Below are 10,046 nucleotides of genomic sequence, written 5' to 3' on the forward strand. Positions count from 1 at the left end.
TTTCTTATTGGCAAAGGTCAATTACCAGAGATGAGAGTCCTGCTTGATCAAACAGGTCAGTCACACCATGATGTCATTGATCACTAAAACAGGATCAGGGGATGATGAAAAAAGGGTTTACTGTGGGATACTCTGTTTACAGTATTCCCCCCGTATGCGTGGGGGTTAGGGACCAGACTCCTGAAAATATGCAGAATCCACAAATAGGGAGAACTCCCCACCCCTGCAGCTGAAGAATGTTCGTTACCGATCCTTCCTCATCCAAAACTCTTCTGAAACATTTCTGATGCTTTGTGAAACATTTATTAAAGAACATCAACATAAAGAGTTTGTTCTCTTCACATCAATAGACTGTACCATAGCGTTTTTTATAACATTAGGAGGGTCTCTCTGTGCCTTAAAACCAGGAGTCCGTTCTTCCTCCTTCATCAGTGAAGTGAGACATCATCTTCCTCCAAAAGAGGCCGGTTTCATCCACCATTCTTTCATCCGGATGATAATTTTTCTCTGAGAAGATCTTCCACAGCTATTCAGGATATTTTCCAGCCGCTTCCGGGCCAGCTGATGCTATTTCTCCGTTCAGGCTCACAAACTTCGATTACAGCGATTCAGGGACGGTGGAACCAGCTCTGAAATATTCTTTACAGGCCGGTGTGATCTTCATCTCTGCCCCCCCCTGCAGCAAAAGTCTCATGCAAGCGTCTTGAGTTGTCAAGCTTTTGCGAATACTGAAACGCAAATAAATGGGGGTACGAGAAAACTTCAGTTTAAAGCTTAATACAAAAATGAAACCATGCATCTCTTGTACAAAAAGGGTGGTATTTATTTAAAAATGCTTCATGGTAAATGCGGTCTACTTGTATAGTATTTTTCTTTGCTTTAAGGCCCAAACTGCTTACAGTCACACATTCACACACTGCTGCAGAGCACTGGAGCCAACATATAACCACCAGGAGCAACGTGCTTTTCAAGGACGCTTTACTGTTCAGAACCGAACCTGGGATCCTCTGAGTTTTCTACCTTTGCGCTACAGTAGCAGCATGAAAAAAAAATCATAGAATAGATCAAACGGTTTCTTGTTTAAAACTTTGTGTAATTGTGACACAAAAATATATCTTTACACAGACCACAAGTGAAGGTTTAATAAGTAAAACAGGTGTCATTTCCAGCCCCACCAACACATTTTGACTCCTGTCACCAAGCGTCTCCTACTAAAAGCCTTGGAGCTTCAGTTCAAAACTATTGCAGTTGGTCAAAGGAGTCACATGGGATTGGCCATGCAACTGTCTCAGTTTTACCCACGTGGGGTACTCAGTTAAATGATAGAATGCTACTGGTTTTTTCTCCAAAAAACCTAGGAACTACTACAAGGAAATATATGATCAACCATATTTTTATTTGGTTAATTCATTTTTTTTAAAACAAGACAGACTTGCATAAACTAATATAAAATATTTGCTTACAATTCACACTGCGTAGGTTTCGAGGTAGATAGTTAGAAGAAGTTTCTGGCTAAATATTACAGCCATGCTGGACTCTTGAATGCCTGATGGTTTTGGAGGAACCAGACTGGTGATCCTTCTCTGTGTAGAGAGGAGTGGCGCTGTCAAACGGTGTCACAGACTGTTATCAGCGAGACAACTGCTAAAAAAAACTTTTTTTGCGTAAAGGATCATTTTATGTAAGACAATAGTTTCACAAGCCAACCTTTATGAGGCTGGAGTTGGCGTACAGCTGTTTATTGATGCTTTGACGGTGAAAGGAAAAGTTAAGGGAAAATCTATTGGTCATATTTGAATGGCTCGTACACACACACACAATGTTCCCCCGTGTATTCATGTTTCGATATTCGCAGTTTCACGTATTCATGGATTTTTTTTCAGTCATGTGACTCCTTCTGACTTTTGCATCCGAAGTAGGTGCTCCACACATTTCTAAGGAAGGGGGGCGGAGATGAAGAGCACACCGGCCCGTCAGCCTCCAAGAGATGGTTCCACTATTCCTGAATCCCCATAACCGATATTTGTGCCCCTGTTTGGAGAAATGGCATCAGCTGACTCAGAAGCGGCTGGAAAATATCCTGAATAGCTGTGGAAGATGTCAGCAGTTGATTGATCTGAATTTAAAAAAGAAATGTTGGGCAATGTTCTATCTATATATTCCTAAAGCGTCAAATTGGAAGTTTAAAAACTGAATGTCTTTGATGCTTGGTTTGAATTAATGAGCTGTTGTGATGTCACAATGGCATGGTATAGTAACGCATGCTCCCTGATCTGCCCTGTCCACCGTGCACAAGCTCAGGTGCAATAGAAGAGAAGATGCACATTGCTGCCTTCCCTGCACATATTTTAACCCTTGTGCTATCCTATGATCCCAACCTTCCATTGAGGTGTTCTCCCCACCATGACAAAGGTGGATAAAGGTGGAAAGATTTCATGTAATCCATGGACACCAGTGAAGATCACAAATCATTGAAGAAAAAGGGTTCAGAGCACTGTCTAGTGGGTCTAGATGACCCAACTCCCAATGGTAAAGTGCCTAGGATAGCACAAGGGTTAAGTGGGTCCAAGACTGGACTTTGGTGTTGGCCGCATGTGACGTGTTCTCAGCATTTGTGTTCTTTCTCTGAACGAGTTTGGAGGCTTGCTGTTATGTAACTTTGTAAAGTTTGTCAAAGCTAGATGACAACTATTGGAAAATGTTAAGCTTTGATTTGATAATAGCAAAAACGTTTATAGACCAGCAGCGTCAGCATTTTCTAAAGCCAGTGTTGAACACTGAGGATAAAGTGTGCAGAAACTGAGTCTAGTAAGTGACCATTAGGCTAAAGAAGACGATCAGTGCAGCATACTTCCAGAAGCCTACTTTAAAAAAATACTGTAAAGATAAAATCAAGCAAGGCACCAGACTTTAAAAAGCTAAGTGGTTTATTGTTTTCAAGTAAACAATTCCATGTAGATCTAGCACATGTCCATGATGCGCCTCATGCTCATGAACCTCATGCCGCTGAAGCCCATGTCCCTGAAGCTGCGGTACTCCCCGGGCCTCATGTACATCATCCTGCCTCTGTAGTGGGGCTGCTCGTACATCAGCCAGTGGCCGTCCATCACGTTGCAGGACATGCAGTTGTTCATGCGGTATCGGTCCATGATGTTGTCGCAGTCGTCCATCATCTCGTACATCTGACCTTCGAAGTTCTCCCTCTCATAGATCCTCATCCTGAACTGACCCCGGTACTGTTTGGACAGAACAAAAAGTGTTGAATGTTTTTGATGATGTTGAACCACTTGATGGTGCATTTTCCCAAAAACTAACCATGGGGATCATGCGGCAGGACCTGATGCCCCCGCTCCATCCGAACATGCTCATGTAGTCGGCGTACTCGCCCCTCCTCATGAAGTACTGGTTCCCCATGTAGTTGGGACGGTCGTAGACCATGAAGCAGCCGCTCTCCACCCTGCAGGAGTGACACCTGCTCAGGTAGGAGGACATGTCGGAGCAGTCGCTCATGCACTCATAGGAGCGACCCTGGAAGTTCCTGTCTTCGTAGAAGATGATCTGAAATGCAGAACATTAAGCGGAAGTAAGAACTTCAAATTTATTACGATTGTATTTGAAGGCACCATACTGTTAGGGTTAAATTGTGACCGTTTCTCACCTTGCCCATATTTGCCAGGAGAACTGTTTTTGAACTGATTCTCTGCCTGTCAGAACACCTTACTTTTATACCTGTCAGGAAACAAAAGCTGTTTGTCCCCCCCATTGTTCAAAGTCCTGACCCAGCATGCTTCTATAGAAGCCTATCGAGTTTTGAGTACTCACTCATGTAAAACGGTCATGACCCCGGGGGAGAATTTTCCTTACAGAACATGTCTTTTTTTATTGAGAAAGAGAAGTTCGAGAGCTTATTTGGTTATGAATGACTGAACTGTAAAACCTTAAAATGACTGTTGGTGGCAGACTTACGTTGTAGCTGCTGGTTCTATGAAGATCTGCTGGAAATACTTACATCCCGAAACATCAGTAGATCCATCATAGATAAAGATGTCGATCTAGAGATGTTACTGTTGAAAGCTTGAAAGATTTTGGTGTTCGTAAAACATTTTGGTGATATCATAGCCAATTTTGCTTGTAAGCTTTGTTTTTGTGCTTTTTTGTTTTTGTACTTGTTCATGGTACGTTTATTTCACATGTTCCTCCATTTTTAGGTAGAGGTAAAGGCTCATGGCTTGCAGCAGATTTTGCTGCGTTGCAGTATTGGTAGGAGAACATTATCGCTTAAAACTGACCCAAACTTCAAAGCCGCAGGTTTATTTACATTAATTTTCAAGTGAATAATGATAAATGTCAACACTGGATTTCCCTGTGCAACACTTTAACTCCTGCTATTGACTAAGCAAAGTGTATTTTGCAACACTAATATTTGCAGGTGATAAGGCATATTTTTCCATCACCTTGTTGACTTTTCACTGTTTAAAATGTAACTAGTGTCTCACAGGGGGAGTCTGATAACGGACCTAAACTGGCACCGGTTGGAAACAAACTTCTGCATAGTCAGGGCAATATCGTTGACCCAAGTGCTTCCAGTTATGGGTTAATGAGCTGACACGTTTTGCCATTGATTATCTCCATAAAAGAGAGCCGACCAAGAAAAACCGAGCAACAAGTGACAACGACAACATTAAAGAAATCCTTGATGACATCCAGGTTAAGCTGCATCCTTTCATGGAGCTACTGGAAGAGTTCCGAAGACTCCGAGCTCAAAACGAGCAACGAGAAAACCGGGTCAGCATTCTAGAGAAAAAAGTGGACTATGTGAAACAACAAGCAAGGATGAATAATGTAATTCTCACAGATCAAACCTCGGGCAAAGCTAACTGCAGCTGGAGTGCAATGCTTCAGAACCTGGGTGCGAGGGTGAGACTCTGGAACACCAAGTGGAATCATTTCTCACATCTAAAGGGATTTCCCTGGATCTAAATACCATAGAGACCTGCCACCCACTCCCCAGGAGGAAGGAGACGGATAAACCAGCGATTCTCATCAGGTTTGTGAATCAAAATCACAAGCTAGCTCCGATGAATCAAAGGAGGAACCTGAAGGGATCTGCTGCTTATCTGAACGACCATTTGACCACCACTCGGTCCACCAGACCAGTCCAAGGTTCTGGTTGTGAACACCATGAAGGACTTTGAGAAGTGTTTGATCACGGACGTCTGAACCAACATGCAGTAATAAATCAAAGAGCCAAATATCATTTCAACATCTATGGCGCCTGGGATCTGCGCTCTCTCTAAAAGTCTAAAGTTACCCTGATTTTCAGCAGAGTTCTGACCTGCATCTAATGTCTGCAGACATAACAGCGAAAAGAATTTATAAACTCTGTTAAAACCAGAAGGACGGCTGTTAATCAGCAGAAGATGGAATCCATACCTTGGACAATGCTCAGAATATGGACCCTTTTAATTTCACAGCATTACCTTATAACTGAAGATGGCTACAGTGATTGATCTTTAATTATATCACTTCAATTGCCCCAAAAAGTGGTTCATGATTTTTTCTAATGAAAAATGAATTCCACATATTTTTTACTTTTGATTCTTGGTCAATATATGCTGTGAGTATTTCGTAGATATAGTGTTGTGTCTAATTATATTCATGATTGTTCTTATAAAAATGTAATCTGCACATATTTTTGATGATTGATCTGCATATGCTATGATGATTTCGGAAACAGTGTTATGTCTATTTCTGCTGATGTAGTGTTATTTTTAGTCATAGTCATGATTGTTCTAATGAAAAATAATCTGCACATATTTTAGATAACTGATCTGTATGTGCTATGTTGATTTCTAAAATAGAGTTATGCCTATTTTACATAATTATTAAGTACTTCATCGTTGTCATGTGTTGTTGATTTATTGACACTTAAGTATCCCTAATGAAACTGTTATTATTATTGTTATTCTGGCTTTGATGGCTTGAAAAAAACATTTCAAATCAAGTGCCAAAGCTAACTTGGAAGCAAATGTTCTTCTGGAGAACTGGTCATTCCATCCCTGTATGCACGTCATGATGTCACTCCTTTTCACACTGGTGTGAGACATCACAAAGCGGCTGAGATAACGCCACGGCAGCTAGATTCTGTACAAGGAGGAATATTAGAACTCATAATATAAGAAAAGAAAGAAAGAAAAACATTCAGGAGACTGACATTGGGAAAGATCAACAGACATTATAAAGCAGCTTACCAATTAAGTTTTCTATCTTGAATGTATAGCACATTTTTAAAATCCCTCCAGCAAAGTGTACTCCTTTTTATCCCATATGTTTTGGTAGATAATAGGGTCACTAAATGCCATCCATCCATTTAATCCCGCTGATCTAGGAACAGGTCGCAGGGACAACAGTCTAAGCAAATATCAAATCAAATCAAATTTTATTTATGTAGCACTTTTCATACAATTGGTAATACAAGGTGTAGTACACAAAAATTAATAAAATGTAAAAAAGAAAGTACAATAATATAAAAATTCAACCCCACCCCACAACCAGAAGCGCATAAACCCACACAAAACCCCCAACCCCCTTAACTGATGTGGACAGTCATGGAAAACCAGCTGAGCATGGGAAAGGTTGGCTGTTGGAAACACTAGTAGTTTGGTTTTCCTCCTCTGTGGACAGCCACATAGCCAAGTGCAGCATCACAGACGGGGACCCGCCTCATCACAGCGAAGTAGTGATGCAGGTTCCCGCCAAGAGCTGCAGTGGCTGAACAGCAGCTGACCCAGAGGGGGAGGAGCCAACTGAGGAAGCACTGGAAATAAAAATGATCATTAAAACGTTCATAAAAAAATAATACATTGACAAAAGCAATCAACAATAAAAAATAAAAAACATTAAAATAAGGAATGTTGAAATGAGCTTCTGATGACATTTCAGAGAAGAAGCATGTAAATGTTGAAAAGCACGGCCTTTAGCTCTCATCTGTTTGCTCAGCTGTTGGACAGGACAAGTCAAACAAACAAAAACAAAAGTCCGTTTACAAAGATCAGGTGATCAAAAGCAGCACTTACTGTTGATCTAGTAGAACTAATACTGAGATCAGAATCAGAATTACTTTATTGATCCCACTCGTGGTAAATTTGTTCATTACCATAGCCAATGACAGCATTGTAAACATAAGAAGAAAAAAGAATAAGAATAATATCTAAAAAAAAAGTAACAATCATGTGGTAAAATTTAAAGAGCTGTTTACAGACAGTCCAGGTAAGAAAAAAAATGTGCAAAAAAGAAAGAATAAAGAAAAGATGTGCACAGGTTATCTGTTGCATTGTGAGTCATTGTAGAGTTGTATTGTGTTGGGTATGAAGGATTTCCGGTATCTGGCAGTTTTGGAGCGGAGCTGTCTGAGCCTCCCAGAGAAGGGACTCTGCTGTTTGTCCAGAACAGGGTGGAGAGGATGGTCTGGGTTGTCCATAATGGATAGGATCTTGTTTAGTGACCTCCTCTCCATCACTGCCCTAAATCCAAGGCACACCTCATATCTTAAAGATTCCCAGACTTCATTCTCCCGGGCCACTTCCTCCAGCTCCTCTGGTGTTCCCGGGCCAGTCAAGGGATGTAGTCAGTCCAGCAGGTTCTGGGTCTGCCGGTGGTCTTTTCCCAATAAGACATGCCTGAATGACTTTCCCAAGAATGCATTTATGAGGCATTTGGACCAGCTGCCCGTGCCACCTTAACTGGTTCCTCTTGATGTGAAGGAGCAGCTGCTATACTTCGAGCTCTCTCCGCAGGTGACCAAGCTTCTCTTGTCTCTAAGGAAGTGTCCAGCTGCCCTACGGAGAAAGCTCATTTCAGCCACTTGTAGTCAGGACCTCGTCCTTTCGGTCATGACTCAGAGCTCATGACCATAGGTGAGTATTGCAACAAAGATCAACTGGTAAATTGAGAGATTTGCTTTTTGGCTCAGCTATCTCTTCACCACAATGGACCGATACAGGGACCGCATAACGGCGGACGCCGCTTCAATCCACCTGTCTATCTCACACTCTGATCTTCCCACACTTGTGAACAAGAACCCCAAGATACTTAAACTCCTCCACCTGGGGCAAGGACACTCCACCCATACAGACAGGAGAAACTCTCTGATTCTTGACCTTTGTCCGGTCATGAACCTTGGCATCAGACTTAGCGGTGCTGACCCTCATCCCAGCCACTTTACGCTATGCAAAATATAGTATTAATAGTCATAATATTTGCAAGGATGTTAATTTCTCACCTTTGAAAAAGTTAAAAAAGGCAAGCCTTGAAAAATTCCTTCTGGAGATCCTTTGTATATCTTTATAGTTCTTAGTCCATGCTGCTTGTTTCGTTTTTTTTCCTGGTTTGTTGTCTTTGTCTTCTCTGGAACTCACATTTAAGATGTTATTCCAGTTAGGAGGTATTTTAAAAAAAGAATAGTCTTAAAAATTTGTGTTAATTATTGACTTTATTTTCAGTGATAAAGTTGTGATACACAGTAAAGAGCCTCATGTGGGCCCTTTTCCCCCAATATCAAAACAACTGGTTCAGTTGAAACTAATACCAGGAGTCCATGATGCGCCTCATGCTCATGAACCTCATGCCGCTGAAGCCCATGTCCCTGAAGCTCCGGTACTCCCCGGGCCTCATGTACATCATCCTGCCTCTGTAGTGGGGCTGCTCGTACATCAGCCAGTGGCCGTCCATCACGTTGCAGGACATGCAGTTGTTCATGCGGTAACGGTCCATGATGGAGTCGCAGTCGTCCATCATCTCGTACATCTGACCTCCGAAGTTCTCCCTCTCATAGATCCTCATCCTATAGGATCCCCTGTGCTGGAAAGTTAAAGTTTTAGAATCTCCCTCAAGTAAAAGCAGAAAAAAACCCCAAAAGATTTTAAACTAACCATGGGGATCATGCGGCAGGACCTGATGCCCCCGCTCCATCCGAACATGCTCATGTAGTCGGCGTACTCGCCCCTCCTCATGAAGTACTGGTTCCCCATGTAGTTGGGATGGTCGTAGACCATGAAGCAACCGCTCTCCACCCTGCAGGAGTGACACCTGCTCAGGTAGGAGGACATGTCAGCGCAGTCACTCATGCACTCATAGGAGCGACCCTGGAAGTTCCTGTCCTCGTAGAAGATGATCTGCAAAAGAAGATAAATGTATTAGTTAAAAAAAAGCACAAGGACAAGGCAATGTTTTGAAATGATTCCATGATTTACTCACTTTGCCCATGATGACAGTTCAAAGGTGTTTCTCAAGACTGAGCTTCAGCTGCTGTGCTTCACTGGCAGCCAGGCTGGTACTTTTATACCTACCCAAAAAGAAAGAAAGGCAGGGCTTCTATTGTCTAAAACCCTGACCTAGCAACATGCTATAGAAGCCTAGTGTGCAGTCCAGACACTAAGGGGTTATTATTCTGGTGTAAACGTATGTTGGCATTCATGCACTGTTGTTGTAAAGAAAATAACGGGAAACCTCTCTTCCACCGCATTTAGCACAGCAGGCAAAACATGTAGAAGCTGTCATTGAGAAAAGATCCTGTGCATTTAAAACTACATCAACTGCCGATATATGATCTTGGATGTGTCTAATCAAGCATAAAAAATCTGGAAATTATAAGATGTTCTGATGATTAACAATGTCTTTAGTTTTTGACCTGTATGATTCTACCAATAGTGCATTGTATTCCTTTACTGTGTTTAGATAAAACAGATCTGTTTTCTGTCAAGTCTAGCAGCTGATAAAACAGATAAGAACTGAAGGCCTCTTGCGTAGTATTTGAGAAGACAGATCTCTAAAAGCTCTAAAAACCAGTAATTGCCATGCTGGGGTTTGTGTTTGTGGTCTTTGCCCCTGTATTGTCCTATCATTGGCTTTAATGACTTACTGTCACCAAACTAGGTTTCTGTTCAACTTTTGGCATCTCCTTTTAGGGGTCTTGTGACAGAACATAATTACATATGTTAATACAGTTCTTGTAATAGAGTTCAACTCCTGAAATCTTTCATGTGGAA

The 10,046-nt window shown here is 41.7% G+C and overlaps 2 protein-coding genes across 2 annotated transcripts; both read right to left on the minus strand.

Annotated features, from left to right (window-relative positions):
- Window positions 1-2,909: 2,909 nt before the first annotated feature.
- LOC101168516 (gamma-crystallin M3-like) lies at window positions 2,910-3,765 on the minus strand. Its single transcript, XM_004084548.3, has 3 exons — window positions 3,659-3,765; window positions 3,316-3,558; window positions 2,910-3,236 (listed from the first exon to the last, which is right to left on the minus strand). The coding sequence occupies exons 1-3, from the start codon at window positions 3,761-3,763 to the stop codon at window positions 2,961-2,963; spliced, it is 624 nt and encodes a 207-aa protein (XP_004084596.2). The 5' UTR covers window positions 3,764-3,765; the 3' UTR covers window positions 2,910-2,960.
- A 4,710-nt stretch (window positions 3,766-8,475) lies between these two features.
- LOC110013316 (gamma-crystallin M2-like) lies at window positions 8,476-9,355 on the minus strand. Its single transcript, XM_004084547.4, has 3 exons — window positions 9,256-9,355; window positions 8,931-9,173; window positions 8,476-8,859 (listed from the first exon to the last, which is right to left on the minus strand). Exons 1-3 carry the CDS (start codon window positions 9,262-9,264, stop codon window positions 8,581-8,583), a joined length of 531 nt encoding a protein of 176 aa, XP_004084595.1. The 5' UTR covers window positions 9,265-9,355; the 3' UTR covers window positions 8,476-8,580.
- Between the last annotated feature and the right edge of the window lie 691 nt (window positions 9,356-10,046).

Source organism: Oryzias latipes, chromosome 21, assembly GCF_002234675.1.
Source record: "Oryzias latipes chromosome 21, ASM223467v1".
NCBI lineage: Eukaryota > Metazoa > Chordata > Actinopteri > Beloniformes > Adrianichthyidae > Oryzias > Oryzias latipes.

Bases quoted from the DNA above. Each gene is read 5' to 3' on its own strand.
- LOC101168516 (XM_004084548.3), bottom strand. From the start codon at position 3,763: ATGGGGGGGACAAACAGCTTTTGTTTCCTGACAGGTATAAAAGTAAGG. The intron at 3,559-3,658 runs GTGAGAAACGGT...TCTGCATTTCAG, and splicing joins TCCTGGCAAATATGGGCAAG to ATCATCTTCTACGAAGACAG. The intron at 3,237-3,315 runs GTTAGTTTTTGG...CTGTCCAAACAG, and splicing joins CCTGCCGCATGATCCCCATG to TACCGGGGTCAGTTCAGGAT.
- LOC110013316 (XM_004084547.4), bottom strand. The intron at 8,860-8,930 runs GTTAGTTTAAAA...TTAACTTTCCAG, and splicing joins CCTGCCGCATGATCCCCATG to CACAGGGGATCCTATAGGAT.